General features: G+C 44.5%; 1 protein-coding gene across 1 annotated transcript; it reads left to right on the plus strand.

Moving 5' to 3' along the window:
- Positions 1–17,148: 17,148 nt before the first annotated feature.
- LOC136525229 (long-chain-alcohol oxidase FAO1-like) lies at positions 17,149–23,689 on the plus strand. Its single transcript, XM_066518224.1, has 3 exons — positions 17,149–17,729; positions 19,804–20,079; positions 21,886–23,689. The coding sequence occupies exons 1-3, from the start codon at positions 17,439–17,441 to the stop codon at positions 23,641–23,643; spliced, it is 2,325 nt and encodes a 774-aa protein (XP_066374321.1). The 5' UTR covers positions 17,149–17,438; the 3' UTR covers positions 23,644–23,689.
- The last annotated feature ends 4,122 nt before the right edge of the window (positions 23,690–27,811 follow it).

The following is a 27,811-nucleotide window of genomic DNA, read 5'->3' on the forward strand; positions in this document are numbered from 1 at the left end:
CTACTCTTCCTATAAGATAATATGGATGAGATCCTATACATATGTATGAGACTTCTAGGCAACAGAGCAATAGGCATTGCCCGAGTACTAAATCAAGGCTCCCGCATGAAGGTAGGAAAGGTTGCTGTCAAGATGGTGATCCACAGTAAGAAGATAGTATGTAACTAGAGGGCGAGAGTTGTAAGCCAATAGGGGGAAGTAGAATGCTCAGGTGGGAGGAATCCAAGCCTAAGCACCGGATAACTCGTACAGAAGGATAGAGGAAGAGAACCGGGTGGCTTGACACCTGGTGATGTTAGAAAGAAGACAAGTGCTTATGCTTATAAGGAACCCCAAGGTTAGCTTATAGCTCTTGAGTCTTATCTTATGTGGAAGCTCCAGAGAAAGGAAAAATAGAGTTCCAACAAGGCTGGCCCAGTCCACACTTCTCATCACTCTGCCTCCTTCGGTAGGTAACTTTGACACCTAGGAAAGAGTTGATGGCATCTCAACGCAAGAAGGTAGAGAAGAATCCCTAGCGCAGATGTGCCGAGAGCAAGAAAAAACGGCTCCTATTTACCAAAGAAACTCTTTTGTTAGTTCTTTCTAGCAAACTGATGTAGGTAGGCTTCCGGAAGCAAGCTAGTTGGGAATGGGTTTGATAGCTGAAGAATGGAACATCACATGGTTCATAGTTGAGGAAAAGGCGAGACTTAACTGACCCTCGTTCTATATCTTGACAGGGCAGATCGCAACAGAAATGGCAGATACTACGTTCTCCCGCCTTGATAGATAGTTCTGCTAGAAAGCTCATTAGAAGTCGAATCAAACATTCAAACCTAAGGCCTTTGTTGTCCTGCTGAAAAAGCTTAGTAAGCCGGTCTTCGAGAAAATCCAGCTCTCGAATCGGACTAAAAGGAAAAGATATCCCTAGGTGGCAGAGCAGCCTTTAGAGTAGAGCTCACTTCCCCACTCTGTTCCTAATCTATGTCTTAATAAAAGACTCCCGATACCGGACATTACCCATTAGACTGATTGGACCACTTAAGAGGACCCCTTTGGCTTGGCTATTCTAGGCCTTCTTCTATTCGTACCTCCTTCCTTTTCTTCCCCCGCCATTCAAGCCAGGCCATCTCTCAGGCTTACAGTTTGAACTCCGAGTTCGCGGATTGATTTCTTGAGCATACCCTGAACCCACAGCCGAAGAATATGAATTGTTGAAGGTGGGTACAAGTAGTGTTTCACTATAGTGAGTTGTGGTTGGTTGTTGACCAACAGAAAATGGGAGAAAGAAAGATTCACAAACGAGGCGAATTCTCGAAAAACCAATTGTTGCACTAAGATACTTACGATTATGCGAGCTCACCTAAAGTCAGATCGAGGGGCGACACTCGATTTACTGTCGAGAAAAACAATCTAGACTAGACTAAGAACTCCCTGGAAGGATGAGAGCTCAAAATCTCGATCAACACTATTTTATATCTTACTAAATATATTTATTTGTCAAGCTTTTAGACTTTGAAGGACTAACTTTCTTCTTAAGAAAGAAAGAGGAAGACTATTGATCTTATAATACGTCACCGGTGTACTTACTTCAACACAAGAAGCATGGGCCTCTTCGATAGAAGCACTCTCTTTTCTTAGCCCCGTCCCCACCTTTGTTTTCCGTAACACTAACTTTACCCTCAAGCCAAGTTAAGATAGTGAGAGAGTGAAAAAGACGGCACAACTTCATCACCAAAGGAAGGAAGAGCGCTATCCTAGTCAAGAAGAGAAGTTCTCGAGATATCTATGGTGAACCGATGTTGCTTAGGGCGGGTGACCATCTTATGATTGAAGATAAGCACCGAAAGCTTTCCTGGTGAATGGAAGTGAGGCGTTCGGAACCTATTCTAGTAGAGGAACCAACCCTAAGAAAACCTGACCAAAAGATAGCTACGTTCCCGTCACTAACGTTACTTCGGAGTATGTGGCTGATCCGCTGAGAAAAGACGGGAAGGCAAACAGAAAGTACCACTTTTCTTATCTTAAGTTAAGATGAATCTATTGAAGAGTCAAGGTTTCCAATGAGCACGGATGAGGCGAAGCATCGATCCCTAACAAGCGAGGTAAGCGCACGGATACAAAGGAATCTTAGTCTATGTCTTGGTCACCCAGAAAAGTATTCAGAGATAGTTGAATTGAGGGACCTCTACTTTACGTACCTCTGTAGTCTTAAGAGAAAGTAATACACTCAGTCTCACCGTTGGAGGATTTAGTGGAAGATCTAGGGCGTTAGCCAGAAGCCCATAGAGAGAGAGTCAAAAGCCTATAGCACTGCAGGAAGACCAAGGTCTCGATCGACAGATCTAGTGGTCACTCACCGTCAATATTTGATTCTACGGCCTATGCTGATAAATTCAAATAGCAATAAAACAATGTTCCTGGGGAAGCCCTAGCCTTGAAACAAGGGGCTTTACTAATATATTATATTATATATAGAAATGGAAATCTGATAAAGATGCCTAGTCTGCGCTGTTAGAATCCATTGGAGAAAGGCTTGCTCACTTCTTCATCTGTGAGATACTCGTATTATAATAATTTAGAATAATGGGATTGGACCTTAGCCGCTCGGGAATAGAATCCTTCACCACCAGGAAAGGCAATCGCCACGACGCTGACATCTTTTCATACGTACTAGACCCGGAGGCAAATTCGGAAGAAGCCGCTTACACGACTTCCAATACAGACAACTCAAGCAAGAGGTTTGACATCACTCCTGCAACTGCAAGACAAAGACTCAATCAAGAACCAGAGAAACTGAAATCAACCTTAGTAAAAGACTAGCTAGCCACATCCCCTGACTCTCAGTCTCAGTCAACTCAAGGTGAGAAGCGAAAGGCCAGCAACTGCACTAACTGAGGGACACATTGAAAGCAAAAAAGAAATAGAACTTAGACAAAGAACAATAATACGATACTGAAATCCGAGTCGGCAATGGGCCGGAGAAACATTCACTCGTTAGCGACTCCTACTAAACAGCCAGACAGAGAAGGAAAGCAATGGAGATTTTTCTATTATCTATTATACATTCCCTGAGAAAGGAAAGCCTTCGCATACTCGCCCTAGCTCTGAGGCCTTGTCAATGACTTTATTGCTTGGGTTAGTTGCCCTGGGTCAAAAGGGGACTACTCCTGAATCACATTAAGTATATAGGAAACGTAAAGGGAGATGGGAGCATCTCTCCATCCGACTTCTTCCTCTCACTCGGCCATCTCTCCCACATCATCCTATTATTTACCAAAAACTGACTGAGTGAATAGCGAGTTTTCATAAACCTAATAAAGTCAGGGTCGCTCATTGCTTCCATCCTCCTTTCCAATTTCATTGAAGCAACTCAAAGCGAGGTTAGGAAGAGAGCAAGCAGTGTCTCCTCAACGTTGGTGGGCCCGGAAGGGAAACCTCGGATTAAGCCAATTGCTATCATATCTCGTCGCATGGTGAAAGGCGAAATGCAGCGGTACCACAAGTGCTCATTCATTGGTCCAACCTAGAAGCTACTTGGGAAGACTATGAATTGATTGCAAGTAAGTATCATGGACAAGGAGGATTTTTAGGAGAAAGGAGATCCTCTCTCAACCCAATAGATGCAATGTAGGAAGACTAGTATCTTTAGTCCATGGGTGTAACACCATAAGATGGGATTGATGGTAATCTATCATAAATAGTTTCCCTTTTTGTCTAGATGACGTCCCCACGGTGTCTATAATTTATGTCAACCAATAAGAAATACCTGAAAGAAGATGCGTAGGCCTTCAATCATGGTGCAATGAATATCGTAGATAGAGTGATGGAAGAAGTTCGATCTCATATAGCTAGCTGGAGTCTTTCTTTTCAAAGTGAAACGATTTTCCTTTTACGTTGAGATATTTGAATTGGATTTTCTTTCACCACTACTATCGTAACGCACAGAAAACACTGACGTTTCCGCTCGCTTTCAACCACTGCCACTTTACCTGAGCACTGTGACGCAGTCGGTCAAGTATTGAGGCTAGTATATCAAGGACTTATGAGAACTGAAAAGAAAAAAACTAGGCAAAGGAATTATCAAAGTTCATTGAGTTAAGGGAGGACCATTCGTGGGGGGTTCGTGGAAGAGTTGGGTTCGATTCCCTTTATACGCGATGTGGCGAAAAAGACTGATTCAACGAAATATGCCTGCATTAAGATTTAAAACGTGCCGTCTACTTCCAGGAAATGTTCGGAACAGAGAACTTTCTCTAATCCAACGCCGCATTCTCCGAAGATTGAGGAACAAGAGGAGATCCATTAAAAGAAATCTTTCTCAGAGAGAAAATCTAAACAGTAACATCAAATCACAAACTACACGAAAGTTGTCCCTTTATTATGGGGATTTACCCATAAGGGAGATGCACAGAGGAAGAGAACGAACTTCATATATCCCTTTTTTACTCAATCAAGAAACAAGATCGGACGTGATTCCGGTTCGTCTCCGTTTTAGTGACACTCTTCCTCAAGCAAGGCAGCCGATAAGTCATCGAAGGGTTTGTTTGAATAATGGACTGGTAACCATTACTCATTTTAAAGTTTCCCATGGTGATCTAATATCTTTTAAAGAAAATGACGCGAGAACCCGCGGTGAAGAAATAAGGAGATCTTTCTATATCGACATATCAGTTGGAAAAATCATAGGCAAATTCCTACCGGTCAGAATCTGGAGAAGAACAAAAACAGAATGGTTCCGCTTACTCACAACTCAGAGGGGATGCCGCTTACTACTCAAATCCGGGTTTTTGCAAGAGTTGCGTTCTTATATGCAAGAAGAAGACTTAGAAAGAACAAAGAAGTTTGGATCCGCAAAAGTATGCTTAGGCAGTTCCTTCGCTGAGCACAACAGAATGAAGAGGAATTTGTTTCATTTCAAATACTTCTTCTTATGGAAAAGAAGGAAGGAGGAGAGGAATTGATAAGAACAATAGGGGAAGCAGAATGGAAAAGAAGGAAGGAGGAAGAGGAATTGATAAGAAGGAAGGAGGAAGAGGAAGGGGTAGAGGAGATCCTCAAAGTTATCGAGGAAAACGAAAACCGAAAAGAGCAATAAGCCCTTTTGTTTACACAAAAAAATTATATAGAAATTTGACCTGTTGCTCCGGATCCCCGTTTACTAGGAAGATAAGAATCAAAAGGATCGAACTACCTACTTATTATTCGGAGGTGAATCATAGAACACTAAAAGCTATGGTATCTTATGGACCTAACATAGGTCACATCCCTCACGACATAAGATTGAAAGATCCAAACCTTCCTCTTTGGAGTGGAAACGGACGTTGGGCTGTAACTGATTGTGACTTTTGATCCTGATGCAATGCAAATGGACCGGGGTGTTATCCCTGGAACTCTCAAAATAAAAGGTTGCTACATTACTTATCTAAGTATCGAAGTATGAAAGGGCAGGCTTCCAGCTATTCAAGTTGCAGGGTAAAGGAAGGCGCGGAGCGAAAAAGCAACTGGCTAAAAAGAAATCCACTAAGCAAGATAGCTTCCATCTAGATAGCATTTTACTAGGCATTTTTACACTTCACTAGGAGGGTGAAGGAAAGTCGGATGAAAGTGATCCTAATGGAAGCGAAAGCACTCGTTCTTGCCAATGGAATACCTTCATCCCTTGTATTGAAATATGATTTATTGAATTCGGAGCGCAGCTACGGCCAAGGAAATACCCCGATTTAGTGGACTAGTTAAAATAATTAATTCAAAGCGAAGAGGCTCGAAACATTAAACAAGCAAACAAGCAAAGGTTTTTGCGCTTCTTGGCTCGAAACATGCCGTAGTTCCTCGCTCTAGCTAGAAAGCCGTTGCGCGTTAGCGCATCCGTTTTCTTGCTCGTATAGCGTTAATAATGTCACGCGCAGCCCTACTTGATTTCACATTACTGAATATCGGTTTCCAACTTTCTTTTTTATTTTTCTAATTATGTGATAATTATTTAAACCAATCCTACTACTTAGCGTCCCCGGGTTTCCACAATTGAAGAAAAAAGCGCAGGGCGTATTGATCAAATCCAATTATTGGACCCGTGCTGGATATCACTTTTCCCCAGGGCAAGTTGCCTTAGATTTCTAACGCTTTGATAGTCAAGAGTCGAGAGACTGCCGATGATAAGCAAATTAATGTTACTTGTGAGGTACAACAAAACAATTATTAGGAAATAATAGAGTTAGAGCTGTAGCTATGAGTGCTACAGACGGGTTGATGAGAGGAATGGAAGTGATTGACACGGGAGCTCCTCTCAGTGTTCCAGTCGGTGGAGCTACTCTCGGACGAATTTTTCACGTTCTTGGGGAGCCTATTGACAATTTGGGTCCTGTAGATACTAGTGCAACATTCCCTATTCACAGATCCGCCCCTGCCTTTATCGAGTTAGATACGAAATTCTCTATCTTTGAAACTGGTATTAAGGTGGTCGATCTTTTAGCTCCTTATCGGCGTGGAGGAAAAATCGGACTATTTGGAGTCTTTTTTTTTAGGTAAAACAGTACTCATCATGGAATTAATCAATAACATTGCTAAAGCTCACGGAGGCGTATCCGTATTTGGCGGAGTAGGGGAACGGACTCGTGAAGGAAATGATCTTTATATGGAAATGAAGGAATCTGGAGTAATTAATTCCAAAAATATTGAGGAATCAAAGGTAGCTCTAGTCTATGGCCAAATGAATGAACCGCCGGGAGCTCGTATGAGAGTTGGTTTAACTGCCCTAACTATGGCGGAATATTTCCGAGATGTTAATAAGCAAGACGTGCTTTTATTCATCGATAATATCCTTCGTTTTGTTCAAGCAGGATCGGAAGTATCCGCCTTATTAGGGAGAATGCCCTCCGCAGTGGGTTATCAACCTACCCTTAGTACAGAAATGGGTTCTTTGCAAGAAAGAATTACTTCTACCAAAAAGGGATCTATAACTTCGATCCAAGCAGTTTATGTACCTGCAGACGATTTGACCGACCCTGCTCCTGCCACAACATTTGCACATTTGGACGCTACTACCGTACTTTCCAGAGGATTAGCTTCCAAGGGTCCCGCAGTAGATCCTTTAGATTCAACCTCAACTATGTTACAGCCTCGGATCGTTGGCAACGAACATTATGAAACTGCGCAAAGAGTTAAGGAAACTTTACAACGTTACAAAGAACTTCAGGACATTATCGCAATTCTTGGATTGGATGAATTATCGGAGGAGGATCGTTTAACTGTAGCAAGAGCACGAAAAATCGAGCGGTTCTTATCACAACCGTTCTTTGTGGCAGAAGTTTTTACCGGTTCTCCAGGAAAGTATGTTGGTCTTGCAGAAACAATTAGGGGATTTCAACTAATCCTTTCCGGAGAATTAGACGGCCTACCCGAACAGGCTTTTTATTTAGTGGGGAACATCGATGAAGCTAGCACGAAAGCTATAAACTTAGAAGAGGAGAGCAAATTGAAGAAATGAAATGAAATCTTTATGTACTGACTCCTAAACGAATTATTTGGGATTGTGAAGTGAAAGAAATCATTTTATCTACTAATAGTGGCCAAATTGGTGTATTACCAAACCACGCCCCCATTAACACAGCTGTAGATATGGGTCCTTTGAGAATACGCCTCCTCAACGACCAATGGTTAACGGCGGTTCTGTGGAGTGGTTTTGCGAGAATAGTTAATAATGAGATCATCATTTTAGGAAATGATGCAGAACTGGGTAGTGACATTGATCCAGAAGAAGCTCAACAGGCACTTGAAATAGCCGAAGCTAACTTGAGTAAAGCTGAGGGTACGAAAGAATTGGTTGAAGCGAAGCTAGCTCTCAGACGAGCTAGGATACGAGTCGAGGCTGTCAATTGGATTCCCCCATCCAATTGAATCCAAAGGTTTCGTTGATACAAAGAAAAAGGAAAGAAGGGATCTCGTTCCTAGAGACCCAGAGATGAATGAAACTGATATTCACTGTTATATGTAACAAGCAAGTTGATATATATATGTAGCTTTTTCAGACCTGACTGACATGTAGGTAGCTTGTTTGTATCTATTTTAAACAGGCGGGGTTCAAATGTGGCATTTCTATAAAATGAGTCAACGTCATGCTTATCCTAAACAACCAAGCTCCCCCTTGCCCCTACTTAAAATCAGGCTCTTCCTGACTCCTTTGCGGATTGGACGAAGGCTTTGCGGAATTGTTCTTGTCTTGCCTTGAGCTCACGACTGATAGATGTATAAGCCTGGTCATTGCCAGACTTTCTCTTTCTCCATCTAAAGATGCCTCATCTTGGTACGAACTTTTTGTCTTCTTAAGTCTGAATGCTGATAGGTGGTTCTGCCTAATTCTCTCTTTTTCTATCTTTGATGGACCAAGCGAGTCTTATAGAATCTTATGCCGACCCCTTTCTTTACCGGTCATCAAGGCTTTGACCCTGGCGCTCGATCTCGGGCCTGTGCTTCAGTGAATGGTATGGATTTCTAACTAATAATGGTGGTGATGTACCATTCCATTCTTTATGCGCTGACTCGAGGTCTCTTCTTTTTATTTTTGGAATCCTCTACGAGGGGGTTCGATATTCTTTCTGCTAGTCTTTCTTTTTTTAGCCCTGATGAGTACAGTTTTCTATTCATCTATGGATGGATTCTACCGTTCATCCGGGGGCTACCAATTGCTTAACCAACCCGATTTTTTACTTCCTTACAGAAGAATGATAGACGGAAGCAGAATCAAGGGATCTTCTTGGTATGGTTGTAGGTCGGCGAGATGTCCAGTTTGTCTGTATGAGCCTAATAAACAAGCCTATGGGTACACAGTCAACCCGAGCTAAAGCTATTTATGAAGAGTGGCGGTCACAAGCATTGAGCACCGATATCTAAAAACAAAGCGTGGATAAACCGAACCTGGAGAATCAAGCGTCGGACAGCCAAGCCACTATTTCGCTTTGATCGAACAGAAATAGGATAGAGCTTTAGTACTCGATCGGTATGGGGAGAGGGAGTTTACTTGAGGGTACTGACTTGCCTATACTAAATAAAGGAAGAGTCCGCAAAGCTGAGCTTTCGGTTCGCTCCCCAGGCCTTCAACCCTGTTTGCCTCCTTTCTCTTGCTTGATGGAATAGTTCAATGCCCGAGCTCCAGCTTTGCTTGCGTTCTTCACCGGCGCTCGCCGGATGTATCACTCATCCCGAAAATAAGGCAAGGAGTCTGCTGTTTGTTTGTTATAATCATTACGGGAATGAATCGCATATGTTGGTTTAGAATTGCTCGGGAATTCATTGATAGTGACTTTTTTCAGTTCTAGGGGGGCTAGTCTACTCCTCTTTTTTCTCGATCGAGCCGCTTTCCCTCATTCTACTCGTCCAGCCCTCTTCACGAACTTGTACAATCAATGCCACAAAGATAGCAAACTCGATTATCGAATATATAAGGAAAGGGGCGACGATTTGGCACCAGATATCCGGAGGTGTGGAAAGAGCTGCTGTGATAAGCGGAAAAACCATCAAAAAACGACGATTGCTCGTGAAGGTTTCCACAGAAAGACCCCTTGGTTCTGGCAAACAGATCACAATTACAGGTACCTGGGAGCATACCGATGGAATGAACAAAATACGAACAGTTAACATAATATAGTCATAGATCTTAGGTTGTAACTTGATCATGAGCGAATTTGTTGATGTTGCACCCACGAAGTATGGAAAGTGCCAAACATTGGGAACTACCCGGGGAGGAGTTAGGAACAGGAACAAGGAGAAGCGAGAACCACTTAAATGGAGGAATCTATTGTATTTCTGCCTTTGTTCCCCATAGCAACTGGGGATCGAAAAGCACCAAATTTGATGACTTATTAAGGGAAAGACGAAGTAAGAGCATGCTATTGAAGACGTTGCAACATATGTCGGGGGGGCCTCCGTTGATTGTGTACGAACAAAATACGAGTCCAAAGGTAGGGTAAGAAAGGGTTTAGCTAATGGAGAAATTGACTCTTCCGGGAACCAGTAACGCGTAAACCATGTCAAACCAAGACCGATCAATATCCGAACGGAACGGATTCGAACTTCTCCTAGAAAAGTTTCCGGTGCGAAATTCCATTCAATGAGTAATTCAAAGGAGAAATGCATTTTCGGCATGCGGTCGGTAGGGTGTACTTCCCCCTTCCTCGCTCCGCCCCTCATCCACAAAGCTTACGAAAAGAAGGAATTCCAGATAAGGGAGCCACTTCGTGTGTATACGTGGAACTACCAAGTCTGAATTGGGCAAATAGACGAGAGACTGTGCATCAAAAGTATAAAAAGAATCTCAGAGGAGGACCGAAGAGAGTAAGTGATCTTTTTCCCTAAGCTATAAAACAGGAGTAGTCAATCCACTTGGGATACTTTCCCGCTGTGCGCCTCTTCTTTCTTCCATTGTTTCATTTTATCCCGCTCACTGCCCTATGGACCGCTTTCATCGATATTGGAATGAATTCATAAAAAATGATAACTAGGGCGTAGCGTAGTATAAAAGAGAATGAATAGTTGCCTACTTAAAGCAAGCTTTCATAGGCCATGTTACTCTTTACTCGGCTGTTCGTTCAAGAAAATCAAGTAGTAGTGCCAACAGTCTCATGCAAATAAATCGTTCATCCTTCTCTCCCAGGGTTCAACTGAGCCAGCACATCTCCTCTAAAGTCATGGTTTAAAAAAACTATTCAAAACTTATATCTCGTGCAGCATACTCACTTGCTAAACTGGCTATTCCTTTACTTTATCCACTATTCCATACAGGCATACATACCTTGCTAACTCTAAAAAAACATATCTTGGCTATTCTCCCACCTATTATACCAGTGCTTTTCTTGGCTATCCGTGACTTATCTTTACTTACCTACCTTGGCTACTTGACCAAGCCCTTGTGACTGCAATCGATGAAGCTAGCACGAAAGGTATAAACTTAGAAGAGGAGAGCAAATTGAAGAAATGAAATGAAATCTTTATGTACTAACTCCTAAACGAATTATTTGGGATTGTGAAGTGAAAGAAATCATTTTATCTACTAATAGTGGCCAAATTGGTGTATTACCAAACCATGCCCCCATTAACACAGCTGTAGATATGGGTCCTTTGAGAATATGCCTCCTCAACGACCAATGGTTAATGGTGGTTCTATGGAGTGGTTTTGCGAGAATAGTTAATAATGAGATCATCATTTTAGGAAATGATGCAGAACTGGGTAGTGACATTGATCCAGAAGAATCTCAATAGGCACTTGAAATAGCCAAAGCTAACTTGAATAAAGCTAAGGGTACAAAAGAATTGGTTGAAGCGAAGCTAGCTCTCAGACGAGCTAGGATACGAGTCGAGGCTATCAATTCGATTCCCCCATCTAATTGAATCCAAAGGTTTTGTTGATACAAAGAAAAAGGAAAGAACAGATCTTGTTCCTAGAGACCTAGAGATGAATGAAACTGATATTCACTGTTATATGCAACAAGCAAGTTGATATATATATGTAGCTTTTTCAGACCTGACTGACATGTAGGTAGCTTGTTTGTATCTATTTTAAACAAGCGGGGTTCAAATGTGGCATTTCTATAAAATGAATCAACGTCATGCTTATCCTAAACAACCAAGCTCCCCCTTGCCCCTACTTAAAATCAGGCTCTTCCTGACTCCTTTGTGGATTGGACGAAGGCTTTGCGGAATTGTTCTTGTCTTGCCTTGAGCTCACGACTGATAGATGTATAAGCCTGGTCATTGCTAGACTTTCTCTTTCTCCATCTAAAGATGCCTCATCTTGGTACGAACTTTTTATCTTCTTAAGTCTGAATGCTGATAGGTGGTTTTGCCTAATTCTCTCTTTTTCTATCTTTGATGGACCAAGCGAGTCTTATAGAATCTTATGCCGACCCCTTTCTTTACCGGTCATCAAGGCTTTGACCTTGGCGCTCGATCTCGGGCCTATGCTTCAGTGAATGGTATGGATTTCTAACTAATAATGGTGGTGATGTACCATTCCATTCTTTATGCGCTGACTCAAGGTCTCTTCTTTTTATTTTTGGAATCCTCTACGAGGGGGTTTGATATTCTTTCTGCTAGTCTTTCTTTTTTTAGCCCTGATGAGTATAGTTTTCTATTCATCTATGGATGGATCCTACCATTCATCCGGAGGCTACCAATTGCTTAACCAACCTGATTTTTTACTTCCTTATAGAAGAATGATAGACGCAAGCAGAATCAAGGGATCTTCTTGGTATGGTTGTAGGTCGGCGAGATGTCCAGTTTATTTGTATGAGCCTAATAAACAAGCCTATGGGTACACAGTGAACCCGAGCTAAAGCTATTTATGAAGAGTGGCGGTCACAAGCATTGAGCCCCGATATCTAAAAACAAAGCGTGGATAAACCGAACCTGGAGAATCAAGCGTCGGATAGCCAAGCCACTGTTTCGCTTTGATCGAACAGAAATAGGATAGAGCTTTAGTACTCGATCGGTATGGGGAGAGGGAGTTTACTTGAGGGTACTGACTTGCCTATACTAATAAAGGAAGAGTCCGCAAAGCTAAGCTTTCGGTTCGCTCCCCAGGCCTTCAACCCTGTTTGCTTCCTTTCTCTTGCTTGATGGAATAGTTCAATGCCTGAGCTCCAGCTTTGCTTGCGTTCTTCACCGGCGCTCGCCGGATGTATCACTCATCCCAAAAATAAGGCAAGGAGTTTGTTGTTTGTTTATTATAATCATTACGGGAATGAATCACATATGTTGGTTTAGAATTGCTCGGGAATTCATTGATAGTGACTTTTTTCAGTTCTAGGGGGGCTAGTCTACTCCTCTTTTTTCTCGATCGAGCCGCTTTCCCTCATTCTACTCGTCTAGCCCTCTTCACAAACTTGTACAATCAATGACACAAAGATAGCAAACTCGATTATCGAATATATAAGGAAAGGGACGATGATTTGGCACCAGATATACAGAGGTGTGGAAAGAGCTGCTGTGATAAGCGGAAAAACCATCAAAAAACGATGATTGCTCATGAAGGTTTCCACAGAAAGACCCCTTGGTTCTGGCAAACAGATCACAATTACAGGTACCTCGGAGCATACCGATGGAATGAACAAAATATGAATAGTTAACATAATATAGTCAGAGATCTTAGGTTGTAGCTTGATCATGAGCGAATTTGTTGATGTTGCACCCACGAAGTATGGAAAGTGCCAAACATTGGGAACTACCCGGGGAGGAGTTAGGAACAGGAACAAGGAGAAGCGAGAACCACTTAAATGGAGGAATCTATTGTATTTCTGCCTTTGTTCCCCATAGCAACTGGGGATCGAAAAGCACCAAATTTGATGACCTATTAAGGGAAAGACGAAGTAAGAGCATGCTATTGAAGACGTTGCAACATATGTTGGGGGGGCCTCCGTTGATTGTGTACGAACAAAATACGAGTCCAAAGGTACGGTAAGAAAGGGTTTAGCTAATGGAGAAATTGACTCTTCCAGGAACTAGTAACGCGTAAACCATGTCAAACCAAGACCGATCAATATCCGAATGGAACGGATTCGAACTTCCCCTAGAAAAGTTTCCGGTGCAAAATTCCATTCAATGAGTAATTCAAAGGAGAAATGCATTTTTGGCATGCGGTCGGTAGGGTGTACTTCCCCCTTCCTCGCTCCACCCCTCATCCACAAAGCTTACGAAAAGAAGGAATTCTAGATAAGGGAGCCACTTCGTGTGTATATGTGGAACTACCAAGTCTAAATTGGGCAAATAGTCGAGAGACTGTGCATCAAAAGTATAAAAAGAATCTCAGAGGAGGACCGAAGAGAGTAAGTGATCTTTTTCCCTAAGCTATAAAACAGGTGTAGTCAATCCACTTGGGATACTTTCCCGCCGTGCGCCTCTTCTTTCTTCCATTGTTTCATTTTATCCCGCTCACTTCCCTATGGACCGCTTTCATCGATATTGGAATGAATTCATAAAAAATGATAACTAGGGTGTAGCGTAGTATAAAAGAGAATGAATAGTTGCCTACTTAAAGCAAGCTTTCATAGCCCATGTTACTCTTTACTCGGCTATTCGTTGAAGAAAATCAAGTAGTAGTGCCAACAGTTTCATGCAAATAAATCGTTCATCCTTCTCTCCCAGGGTTCAACTGAGCCAGCACATCTCCTCTAAAGTCATGGTTTAAAAAAACTATTCAAAACTTATATCTCGTGTAGCATACTCACTTGCTAAACTAGCTATTCCTTTACTTTATCCACTATTCCATATAGGCATACATACCTTGCTAACTCTAAAAAACATATCTTGGCTATTCTCCCACCTATTATACCAGTGCTTTTCTTGGCTATCTGTGACTTATCTTTACTTACCTACCTTGGCTACTTGGCCAAGCCCTTGTGACTGCACTTTCCATAGTTAGCTGCCCTATACTACTACTTTACCTACTCTACTTATCACGAAATGACGCATAAAGCTATGAGCTTATCGTAACAAACCATGACATTTTTGATTCCGCCGTGACTTAATCGGTTGTGAAGGAGGGATGGTGTGGGGATGAGGATACTGGGATGTGTGATGAAAGCAATCAAAGGATTGGAATACCCTAGAAATCCTCTCTTCCCCGAGAGTCTTCCTCTTCACTTTCTATACTTTACTTTCTTCTTTGATTTTATTTGAAATACTAGTTTTATCAAAGGTCTATTCCCTCTCATTCCTCTAGGATTCAATCCTTCCCCAGGCGTACCTAATACTACGCTCATATACGTCAATTCAAGGAGTATTGGTGGAAAGGAAGCCGTTGTTTTGCCGTAACCATTGTAGGAATCAGTTCTGAGTGGATAGAGGAGGCCTCTGACCAACAACCAATAGCTGGGCCACCGCCTGGATACATTACTAAAGCTATTCTCTAGTTTTGCTTTTCCTTATTCCCGATTCCCATAATGGAATTTTTTATGAACGATTCAAGCTTTCTTTGCATTATTAAATAGAAAATCAATCCGCATCATAAAAGTAAAGGGCGCATTGTAGATATGGGATTCTTAGATGAAGGGTTTGGTCCACAGACGTTGAGTATGCATTTGTGTGTGAGTAGTAGTTTACAAGTAGTAGTTGGTAGCTTGACAAGGGATAGGCATCAGATATTTAAGGTTGGGTTTATACACCGGTATATGTTTAATAGCCAAGATAAGCAGCTAGGTAAAGGTAAGTCAGCGGCAGGTTTTTTTTTCAAAAGCTAGATATAGAATTGTAAAGTAGAGCTAGACTGCATGATTGGATTGTATAGAAGGATAAAAAGGATTTTGAAAATCCTTCTTTTTCTTAAAACTAAAGAAGAAAGAGAGTAGGCTGTGATACCACCCACCCATATAGTGAAGTGAGAAGGGGCAACGAAGCATAGAACAGACTTGACTTCAACTGAAAGTAGGAACATCCAATTCCATAAGAAGGGGCGTAACCTAAGTATCTGACGAGGGCACCAGTCTTCTTTCTTGAAAGGCTAAGGGAAGATACCTTTCACCATTGGATAATAGGTTTTCTAGTCCAGGTTGAGGAGCACATCCCCGGTAGAAAAGGAAGAAGGAAATGTAGTGCGGGGTAAAAGTTAGGAACCTTACACTCAAAGGGCTGGTAGCAGCGACTGGGAAGCAGGCATGGGAGTAGCATGAGCATGGCGATATCTTGTACCAAAATCTCGTTTCTCATTGTTTCTACTTTCGAAGATAGAACCCCGCTTAAAATTCTTATGCTTCCACTTTAAATATTACTTGACTAGCTTATGGATCCCTAGTTGACTAGTGTTCGGCGAAAGCCCTGCCTGCAGGGGAGAAGGAATTGTTTGCGATTTGGATAAGCTTTCATATCAAAGTATTGAAAGAAGTTCAGAGAGTCAAACTTTCTCTGTTGGCACGATCGACTTCAAAATACCAATGGGCAAGGCCGCGGGAAGGAATTGGTATATCACTATGGATTTTCTATATAAGTTTTCTGCTTCAAACAGTGAATACGATCTTATCTCGTCTAGCCGAATTATAACACTTCGGTTTCAGCAGGTTGGGAAGCGAAAAAAGTTTTCATATAATATAAAGAGAAGCCAAATCCTAGTTGTCCTCATCGCTACAATATGCCCAAAATACTAGCAATTCTTTTCCACCAATGACTTACTTCTCAAAATATGGGCAAGGAAGCAAAGAAACAGTAGCGGTACGAAGGACTCACGCTACCCAAAGGGGAAAAGATACACCATTTTGGGCTTTGGGTGCGGTACGCACCGCACAAGTGGTAAATCAAGGGTGGATTGAAGCCCTGACCTCTATTTGTCCCAATCGCACACATCTCAATGTGTGACCAGAAAGAGCCACTATGTGTGGGAGGTGCTTCTTGCTCAGATGGTCCCTTCATCTCACTGATGAGAATTTGGCAAACGGATTGATTGAAAGTTGAGGAAAATGGGGAGTAGTCTCTCCTCTTCTGAACCGGGAAAAAGGTATTTAAGAACCTCTCCCTATATAGTATTATTTTCCACTGCACCGAGTGCATGAGTGAGGTTGTCGCCAGCCTTGCATACTGACCCATGGAATTGGTCACCGGTTGGTCCTGGCCGCTACCCTTCATTCATGCATGGGTTGGTCAAGAAGTGAAAGAAGGGCAAAGCTCTCAATCCAATCAAGTTGTTTTTGCTATGCCCAAGAGAAAGTACTTTTGGGGAAGAACGAGTCCCTTACTCAGCTATCTACCATTTCTTCTCTTTCTCGGCTATCTACCATTTCTTCTTTCTTGCTTGACCTTCTCTTAGGACTGACCTTATTTTCAATGCTGCTAGTGGCTTCTTGACTGAGGCGATGCATCTGGCACCACTCTTGGGGCTAAAACGTCTGTGAATAATTTAGTCCATGGAAATATTTTAAATGAATTATGTAGCAGAGAACCTTGGCGTGCGGTCTCTTCGCCGGTTGTTACTGGCTGAACTGATTCCATGAACCTGACCATTACCTGGGGTTGCTGAGGCCTTTGCTGACGGTCCTGGTATCCTTTTCGAACTGGTGAAAAATGCTGAAGATGCATCCGCATCCAAATTTGTGTTTTTACTGGACAAAACCAAGTATGGCACCTCGTCTATACTTTCACCAGAAATGGCAGGGTCCTGCTCTCTACTGCTTCAACGACTCAATTTTAAGGTGAGCCGTATTGAATGAGGAGAAAGATGCGCGTCCCAATCTCTTCCTCCTCTCTCTCGCTACCTGCCTGCCTGAATTCCCTCGTCCCAAGCCGCCAAGCTAGCCTGACGGAGTTCTCTATATAAACACGCGGGCCAAGCCCAGATCATCACAGGTCGCCCGCCACAAGAAGCAGGCGCAGCCTTACCCTAACCGAAGACGAACCCTGCCTGCCGCCTAGTAGTGCCTTCATATCTCTGTGTCGTCGTTCTTGCAGCGAGCGAGAGCGCGAGCTTGGCGCCGCGCAATATAATGGCGGTGCGAGAAGGCGGCGAGGAGAGCGAGAAGGTTGCCGCCCCGGCGATGTCCGGTGGTGGTGGCAGGAGGACGAGGGGCCACCCGCTCCTGCGCGGCGGGTGGAAGCGCGACAGGTACACGCACGGGATGCACCCGGCGCAGATGGAGGCGCTCCGCGCCATGTGCGGCGCGTTCATCCCCTCGCTGCCCGCGGACGCCGACGCTGGCCGCGGGGACCCGCCCGGCGGCAAGGACCTCGAGCGCTTCTACCTCGCCTCCGCCGCCGACTCTACCATCCCCGACGAGGTGACCGCCGAACCCACGATCAAACTCAACAGTCACACATGCGTACTGTTCGTTTTTTTTTTCTGATGAGGAACGTAGCACTGTTCGTTCTTCTCGGTCGATTTTTTCCCCTTGCCCCTGGTGCTTAGTCAAATTAGTTATATCTGTGAATTTTTTTCCTGTGTTATGCAAAAAAAAAAAAAAAAAACATATTCTTGCCATCTCTGAAAGCACCGATCGCTTCGCTGGACAAGCCGAAACATGGTTTAATCGATTCGCTGTTGCGAGAGGAAAATACTCTTTTATTTAAAAGAATAAGCTGTAAAATATGAATTAATGCTCTGTGCTGGTAGTAAGGCCTCGTTTAGTTCCCAAAAAATTTTACGTAGTACCTATCACATCAAATTTTACGGCATATGTATGCAGTATTAAATGTAGATGAAAAAAAACTAATTGTACAGTTGGATGAGAAATCACGAGACGAAACTTTTAAACCTAATTAATCCATAATTAGACACTAATTATTAAATACAAACAAACAGAGTACAGTACCCAAAACTAAAAAAATTTAGCTTCTAAACGCGGCCTAAGTATTGCACGTAGCGTAGTACGAGTACTAGGCAGCAAATAAAAATCCTGGCTTCGTACCGGTACAGGTCCCGGTCTCTGGCACTGAAATTGGCAAGACATCCCGTCCGCTGCACGGGAAAGTAGGCGGCGTAGCTGGCCCTTGTTCAGGGTCTGATTAGTTCTCAAAAAAATTTTATGCAGAATCTATCACATTAAATCTTACGATATATATATATGAAGTATTAAATATAGACCGAAAAAAATTAATTGTATAGTTGGGTAAAAAATCGGTCGACGAAACTTTCAAATCTAATTAGTTCATAATTAGACACTAATTATCAAATACAAACAAAGTGTTACATTAATCAAAACCCAAAAATTTTTACATTAAATGCGCCCTTAGTTCTCCCAAAGTGCACTATAAAAAAGAATCTATCACATCACAGTTTACTTTAACTTTACGAGAGGAATCTTTTAAGCCTAATTAGTCAATGTTTAGATAATAATTCACAAATATAAAAGAAATGCTACAATAAAAAATGGTACACTATACAAAATTTACAGGTGCAAACTTTACCGAACTAAACGCGCCCTTGCTGTCATTTTTCAACAAGAGTTCCGCACCTCAGTGATCCTGACCTGACTTTTTGAATTCCTGCCTACTCCCTCTGTCTCGTATTTTGTTATTTTTTTTTGTTTCCATGCCACAATTTAATTAGATCTATAGAAAATATATATAATATTTTTATCTTTAAATAAATTTATTATAAAAATAAATTTAGAGATCTATTTAATAATATTAATTATATATCATAGGTATTAACATTTTTTTATTTAAAATTAGTTAAAGTTATTTATCATAAAGCGACAAGAGTTTGAGACAGAGGGAGTAGAGCAGTGCCAACTACTGTGGTATCGAGGATTCGAGGTTACACCTAGTACTATTGTCTGTATTTATCACTTACGTGGGAAGGACGTAGGCAGTTTATCTTAGGTACCGTTTAGTTCCTTCTATTTTACAATTTTTTTTTAAGATTCTCTATCACATCGAATTTTTGGATCGCACATTAAATATAAATAAAAAATAAAACTAATTACATAGTTTAGATGAAATGCACGAGACGAATCTTTTAAGTCTAATTAGACTATGATTGAACACTAATTGTCAAATAAGAACGAAAGTGTTACAGTACCATTTCGCCAAAAATTTCGTCAACTAAACAAGGCCTTAAAACAAAGCTCAGGGAGTGTTTCATTATAAATTTGCTTATAAACCGGTTTATAAATTATGGTATAGTATTTTTTCTTTTTTAATAAATTAGTCGTACAAATTAGCACAAGTAACTTTACGAGCAGTGGAACAAGCCTCAGTCACTGATGTCATGTCTTGCCTGGGCGAAATAGCTCGATTTCTGCATGATTTACATGGAAAGAAAAAGAAAAAAAACTTTCCAGTATCTAAACGGATCACAGCATGACATTTTTGGTTTGTTTTTATCGTGTTGCTACGACAAACAAACAAAAGGTCGCGGAGCTGATGGTGACGCGGTGCATCCGCGAGGCGGTGGCCCTGGCGTGGGTGGTGCTGTGGGTGCTCAGCACGCGGGTGGGCACGCTGCTGCTGTGCGGCCGCCTGTGCCTCGCCGGCGGCGGCTTCCCCTACGTCCGCAAGTTCGCCGACATGCCGCCGGAGCGCCGGGAGGCGGCGCTGCAGCGGTGGAACCGGGTGCGCTGGCTCTTCCCGCTCCGGATCGCCTTCGCCATCGTCAAGATCCTCTGCCACTACGTCTTCTACGCCATGGTACTCTGCTCCCTCTCCCTCCCTTCGTTGCTTGCACGTCAGCGAGTTCTCTCACATGGCAGGTTGACCGCAATAAAAATTTAGCAGCTACTAGTAAAAATTGGTATGAGATTAGGTTCTGGAACCTCAATTAGTACGAGCAACTTTCCACTATTCTGAACGCAATAGTATGATACTGGCCAAACTGTCAGTCACCGGTTCTCTAAAATCTGAATTTCCAGCCAGAAATAGTATTTTTCTCTCACACCAAATCAGTCAGTAGTAAATAATCCACGATACGATACGGCCTCCCGAACGGGCTGATGGTCCAGGCACCATGGGGATGATCGGCAAACGGGAACACCATGCCGACACAGCATTAAGTGTTACTGCAGAGATCTGAAACTATTGTTATACGGTAGCAAAATTTTTCACCCAAAACTATCACATCAAATCTTACGATGCATGTATGGAGTATTAAATATAGACGAAAAAAAATTACACAGTTTGGTTGTAAATCACGAGACGAATGTTTTAAGACTAATTAGTCCATGATTAGCCATAAGTGCTACAGTAACTAACATGCGCTAATGATGGATTAATTAGGCTTAATAAATTCGTCTTGCAGTTTCCAGGCGAGCTATGTAATTAGTTTTTTTATTAGTATCCGAAAACCCTTTTCGACATCCCAAAACATCCGATGTGACATCCAAAAATTTTCATTTCGCGAACTAAACACACCCTTGCTATCTGTTCAGCCTCTTGGATGCCTTAGAATTGCATAATAACTATAGGATAGCTCTGCGAGAGGTACAGGCTGTCTCTGATCTCTCTCCAGGTAAATTAAGTACTTTCACGCTTACACGAATCTGGAAGTCTATACCATGCTGTTGCTTTCTGTCTTTCTGAAGCTTGGAAATGTATCGTCCTGATTGAAATCCGTCAGTATCGTCGATTTTGTTTTCTTGGGTGGTTACCCGCTGCAATTCCAGTCACTGTATGTGTAGTACAGGACCATCATACAGTTTCTTGAAAGGGTAACTGATCCTCCTATCAACTGTCAGCATTTAAATTTTCATCAGAACACCAAGCTATAAAATCTTGTTCGGACCACTCAGTTTCAGTTGTGAAGACTGAAAATCGCTGTGTTCATCTGAATGCGAGTTGGTTTTGGCACCTGTCAATTCTAACTAGTATATGCAGTTTCTTGACAGGCCAATCCATCCTCCGATCAACTGTCAGCATTTTTTTTTATGAATACCAAACTAAAAAGTCTTGCTCGGACAACTTAATTCAGTTCTGAAAACTGAAAATGACTGTTTATCTGAATGCAACATGGTTTTGGCACCAGTCGATCCTATCCTGGATCAGTCTACTTGGCCATGCACGTTTTTGTTTTTCAAGTGTCATGGGAGATAGTATAACACACAAGTAGTCTAGTACCGTACTAATTTAAGGCGTCTCAGTCCATGAGAAGGGACCATAAATATATCTGGTTCTTGTGTGTAACCTGATAGTGGTATAACAATTAACTTGATTGGAGAATTGATGTGATCAAGGAAGCTTGTTTAACAATAGAACGTGTATAATCAAGGTCACCAACCATAGCCACAAAGCATGCCGAAATTTCATCCATTTGTTGCACACCAAAAGAAAAGAAAATTGTGGCCTTACTTTTTCTGGCAAACCATTGATGCTATGGAATGTTTTTTCCCTTCAATATACATACAATGTTTATCACAATCATCACTTTTCATCTCCAAGATCATAGGCAAATAAACATGTCAGTGCAAATTTTTCTGTTCTTCAACTCCTCTAAACATGCAGGTGAACGAGAACTCTGAGAATCCATACTGGAAAGCGATAGGATACAGCGTGCACGAGCCACCGGAGGATCTGACTCGGACGGAGGTGACACCGTCGCCATCCCGGCCTCTCGACGTCGGCGTCGTGGAGACCAGACTGCTGAACGACAACGCGCTGCTCAGATCGCTAGTGGGGAGGGGGCTCACGGTGAAGCCGGCGGCGTCGGACGCGAACCACCATACAGTGCAATGCGACGCCGTCATCGTAGGGTCAGGCTGTGGCGGTGGCGTGGCCGCGGCCGTGCTCGCGTCCGCGGGGTACAAGGTGGTGGTCGTCGAGAAAGGAGACTACTTTACCGCCGAGGACTACAGCTCGATCGAGGGCCCGTCCATGGAGCGCCTCTTCGAGCGGGGAGGCATCTTCTGCACGTCCAACGTGACCACGATGATCTTCACGGGCGCCACGGTCGGCGGCGGCTCGGCAGTGAACTGGTCGGCGAGCATCCGCACGCCTGAGGAGGTGACCCAGGAGTGGGCGCGCGAGCACGGGCTCCCGGTGTTCGCGGGCCCCGGGTATGTGCAGGCCATGGACGCAGTGTGCGCCCGGCTCGCCGTGACCGACAAGTGCCGGGAGGAGGGGTTCCAGAACAAGGTGGTCCGCCGCGGGTGTGAGGCTCTCGGGCTGTGCGCCGACGCCGTGCCGCGCAACTCGTCGGATGGCCACTTCTGCGGGAGCTGCAACTTCGGTTGCCCGACTGGAGACAAGCGCGGCACCGACACGACGTGGCTCGTGGACGCCGTCGCGGGCGGCGCGGTCATCCTGACCGGCTGCAAGGCCGAGCACTTCGTCTTCGAGAAGAACCGCAGCAGTGGGAGCGGGCGGGGCAAGAAGTGCGTGGGCCTGGTGGCGACGTGCGCGAGCAACGGCGTCACCAAGAAGCTGCGCATCGAGGCCAAGGTTTCGATCGCGGCGTGCGGGGCGCTGATGACGCCGCCGCTGCTGCGCAACAGCGGGCTCAAGAACCGGCACATCGGCAGCAACCTCCACCTCCACCCGGTGTCCATGGCGTGGGGTTACTTCCCGGAGAACAAGCAGGATCCCCCGCTCCCTGGCAAGTGCTTCGAGGGCGGCATCATCACCAGCATGCACCGCGTCACGGAGCGCACCATCATCGAGACGCCGGCGCTGGGGCCTGGCGCCTTCGCCGCCATGGTGCCGTGGGAGTCCGGCCGCGACATGAAGGAGCGCATGCGCCGGTATTCCCGCACAGCGCACGCCTTTGCGCTGGTCCGCGACCGCGGCGTCGGGTTCGTGGACGGCGAGGGACGCGTGCGCTTTACCCCGAGCCGCGAGGACATCGAGGAGCTCCGCAGCGGCCTACGCCGCGCGCTGCGCGTCCTGGTGGCGGCGGGGGCCGCCGAGGTCGGCACACACCGCAGTGACGGGCTCCGGCTGCGGTGCAAGGGCCTCCGCGACGAGGACCTCGAGGCGTTCCTGGACGAGGTGACCATCGAGAAGGGGCCCATGCACTCGAGGGCCGACAAGTGGGCGCTCCACTGCTCGGCGCACCAGATGGGCAGCTGCCGTATGGGGTCCAGCCCTAAAGACGGCGCCGTGGATGGGCGCGGCGAGAGCTGGGAGGCGGAGGGGCTGTACGTGTGCGACGGCAGCCTGCTGCCCACGGCGGTGGGCGTGAACCCCATGATCACCATTCAGTCCATCGCCCTCTGCCTCTCCAAGGGCATCGCCGAGACCCTGGCGCAGGGCAAGGGACAGTAGCTTATGATCGAGACGCGCCGGGCGATGAGTTAATTCTTGTGTGCAACCTGTATGCGTTCTGGTTAATCGAGTGTGGCGATAGCGTTTATACTAAGGTCCTGTTTGGGCATGGCTCCGACTCTGGGTGGAGCTGCTCCACTCCAGAACTCTAGATGGAGTCAATTCTAGGTGAAGTTGGAGCTATCTGATTAAGGTGTTTGGCTGGGAGGATGTCCCCAGCTCTAGAAAAGAGGAGTTTGAAGGTGAATTGTCATTCTTGCCCCCAACTCATGGTCCCACCTGTCATCCTCTTATTCTCCTCTTTTCTTCCTCAGGGACAGCAACGGCTCGCTTGCGACACCGAAACTGCTACATCGACCATCGAGTACAAACCAAAATCATTGCTGGCCGTCGAGGGCTCTGTGCTAATGGACGCGCTTGCCATCGCGCTGCTCTTGGCGGGCGGCCTGGACTGCACGGCACGCGCGCCCTCGACGAGATGTGCCACAGGAGCGGCGCCCCGAGCGGCTGTTGACAGGGGTGGGGCGCTGTTGATGGCGGCGGCGAGGAGCCGAGGAAAACATTCGCAACCAATGCTCCAAAGAAAACCCATCAATGGCGGCTCAGATCCCGCGTCGCCAGACTAGGCCCGCGACCAGAAGTAGCCAAGGACCCCGCCCCCAGAGTCCCTGACCCTAGCCCTAGCCGTTGCAGTACCGTCGTCCGCGCAAGCGTCCGCAATCCGGCGTGGCGCGGCACGGCGGGGAGAGGGGTGGCCCCAGGAAGGATCGGATCCGAGGACGACCGCTGCTCGAGAGCCGGTTCGGCGGCAACCACGGTGCCCTTCCTCATCCCCGCCATGCCCAGGGCTGTGGGTTTAAGTGGTGTGGTCACGGGCTCGCGGCGGCTGCGGGCGGGAGGGGCAGCAGGAAGGGCGGCAAGAGGGGCAGTAGGAGGGGCAGCGGGGGAGGAAGACAACGGCGCAGGAGGGAGGGAGTCACGGCGCGGGGGGGGGGGGGGCTCGGAAAAATAGAATTGAACCATTTTTTCTGTAATCAGTGGCATTGGTGGGTAATTACCTACCAACTCCACGAGGAGGTTCAAAAGAGAGGGTTCTGGAGCAACAAAAGAGGTGCTCCAAAACTCCACCCCCCATTTACATTATAGCTCCATGGAGTTGGCAGTTCTATGGAGTTTTGGAGCTGGGGTGTTTGGCTAGATTTTTTGCTGGAGTTGCTGGAGTTCTGAAGTGGAGCCATGCCAAACATGCCCTAAGTATTGGACAAATGGTTCGCGAATCACAATACGGCTTGTTTTCTGGCGAAGATTGTCTATTATGCAACGATTGTTCATTGTGATGTGTATCACCTTTCTTGCAGCCGTCGTTTGCTGGGTCCTACTAATTCACAGCTTTTTTTACCCGTTTGGCTGGCTGCGGGCGGCTCCGGCTCCTGCACCGAAATCACTGTTCATCTATACGTATTTCACCGTTTATCGAAGCCCTTTTTCTCTCTCCGTTCCTCCCCACTCACAGATGCCGTCGCAGCAGCCGGAGCCAGAAATTCGAGCTCCACCGGCTCCGGCTCCCACAGCCTCCTGTCGGCCGCCCAGCGGCCGACACCCCTGCTACAAACGGTTCCTAATTCACAGCTACACTGCACTGCAGATGTGCAGGTTTTTTTTTTTTTGAGAAATATGTGCAGGCTATTTTCGAATTCAGCGGCATCCGCCGTGTTGCATGGCCCATTAGGCCCAATTTGGGCGGCCGCATGTGCATCCTCGCGCTCGTGCCAGCGAAACATGCCCAGGTCGCAAACGCATTTGCTCAAAAAAAAAAAAAAAGGTCGCAAACGCATGGATGCCCATCTCGTCTCCGCATATCAACAAGCGGGCGGAAAATTTGCTAAAAAAATAGCAGGCGGAGAATGTCCATTCATGCTCTATCAACTATTGCTGTAATTTAGTTTTTTTTTCCGTCAAACTCCAAAACTAAACATATTATCTTTGAACTCTCAAAACTGTTTAAATTTCCTTTCTACCCTAGTTTGGAGTAGCTTTGAAGGCATTTTTGTTTTTTATTTACAAAAATCGATAAATACTTGATAAGGTTTTTAAACCATAGAAAATGTCTCTAAGATTTAAAATTCAGAAAAAAAATCTAGAGATAGGTTAAGTTATGAAAAATCCAAATAAAATATATAGAGCTCGTAAAAACATCTTTAAAAACTTTAAGAATGGGTTTTAGTTCTAGGTGGAAAAAAATAAAAAACTAGAAAATTCTCAAAACATTCTAATCGATGTATAAACATGTTTTAAACACTTTGCATGACAAAAACGTGAGATATAACCAACATGAATGCAACATACATTAATGCTAAATGCATTTATGTATTCATGCTGGTCACATATTATTTGTTGCAAAAAATTTCAATACATGTTTACATATCAACTATAAGGTTTTGGGAATTTTCTAGATTTTTATGAATATTTTTCTATTCTCCTTGAGATAAATAATTTTTTTGAAGCATATATTTGTGTTAAAGATGAAACAATTGTTTCCTGGATTAGGAAGATAGTTAGACATGGTTCCATTTGTGTTAGAATTAATGATGAAAATAATTATTATTTTTAACCTACGAAGGGACTTAGGCAAAGGGGTCCCCTTGCACCCGTTCTCTTCAATTTGGTCATTGGCGTTTTTACCAAAAACCTCAACAAAGTATCAAATAATGGTTTAATTTCTGGTTTGATGCCAAATGTCTATCAAGGAGGTATAGTATCCCCGCAATATGCTGATGATACTATACTCTTCTTAGAAAATGACATAGTCAAGGCTAGGAATCTAAAGTGGCTCTTAGACTGCTTTGAAAGTTTATTAGGCATGAGAATCAATAAAGATAAATGTGACTTGTTGACTATTGATATTGAGGAGAAGGAAGAAAATAGTTTCTCTAGGCATTTCTATAATAAAAGAGGTACCTTCCCCTTTAAATATCTAGGAGCCCCCTTCATTTTGCTAAGCTCAAAAGAGAGGAACAACAACCAATAATAGATAAGATAGTTAAGAGAATTACTAGTTACAGGCATAGTCTCCTCTTATATGGGGGAAGCTAGCCTTACTTAAATCTTGTTTGCCCAGTATTCCAATTTACTTGATGTCTATCATTAAGTTTCCCAAGTGGGTAGTAGAAGCTATAAACTCTCATCTCTCATATGGGTCACTTTTTCTAGAATAATCAAGACAATGGTCACAAATATCATTTAGCAAGTTGGCAATTGATAGCCCAAAATAAAAAATATGAGGGGCTCAGCATAACAAATCTTGGTTGCCTCAATTTGTGCTCGCTTGCCTCCTGGGTTGCTAGGTATCACTCAAACGATAACTCTTTATTGAAGAAAGTAGTTGATGAGAAATTTGACATTAATCCAAAATTTTCCTCCTGCTATGTGTTGGGGGCAACCCCACTCTGCGGGCAGCCCTAGGCTCTGACGCTGTCCCCCAACGTGCGTCCAGCATTTCGCTACAGCAAAATGACAAGATGTGGGCCGATAGGGAGGACCCGGGGGGTGGCGACCGTGTTTTCGTCCGACGGTCTAGGGCCGCCCCCATTTGCCTAGAGCCGCCATCACTTCTCGTGATGAAATATTATCGCAACTCAGTTATGAGGTCTACCCTCTTCTCTAGGTCAAAAGGGGCAGACGAGCGGGGCATCGTTTCGCCATGGCGAATAGTGGTCCAAGGAACGCCGCCACTGAAACCACCACAACACGCCAAGCCGCACAAGTGCTTTCGGCCTGACAAATAGTTGTTTTGGCTCGGCGGGAGCCGCCCCGTGAAAAGTTGGCAGAGGTGACAAAGTGGTTTGGACCATTCTCCAAGGTGGATAGTTAACGCTAGTCCAAATGGCTGATCTTGCAGGTTTTTGCTTGGAAAGGAGTTCACCGGGTGACAAGACACCGACAACACCAATCTGTCGGCTAGCTCGGTCGGTGGAGCGGCGGCTCGGTGCGGGACCAGGCGACAACCTGAGGGCCAACATTTTCTAGGGTGGGCAACATCCCCAAAAGGCTGAACAAGTCCAGGGTAGGTAGGAATATAACCCGAATATGTAGTGGTTGTAGGGGTATTATTGTCCATAAAAAGCGTACAGGCATCTATAAATAGCTTCGAGGCTGGGGATTGTAAAGA

Source organism: Miscanthus floridulus, chromosome 2, assembly GCF_019320115.1.
Source record: "Miscanthus floridulus cultivar M001 chromosome 2, ASM1932011v1, whole genome shotgun sequence".
NCBI lineage: Eukaryota > Viridiplantae > Streptophyta > Magnoliopsida > Poales > Poaceae > Miscanthus > Miscanthus floridulus.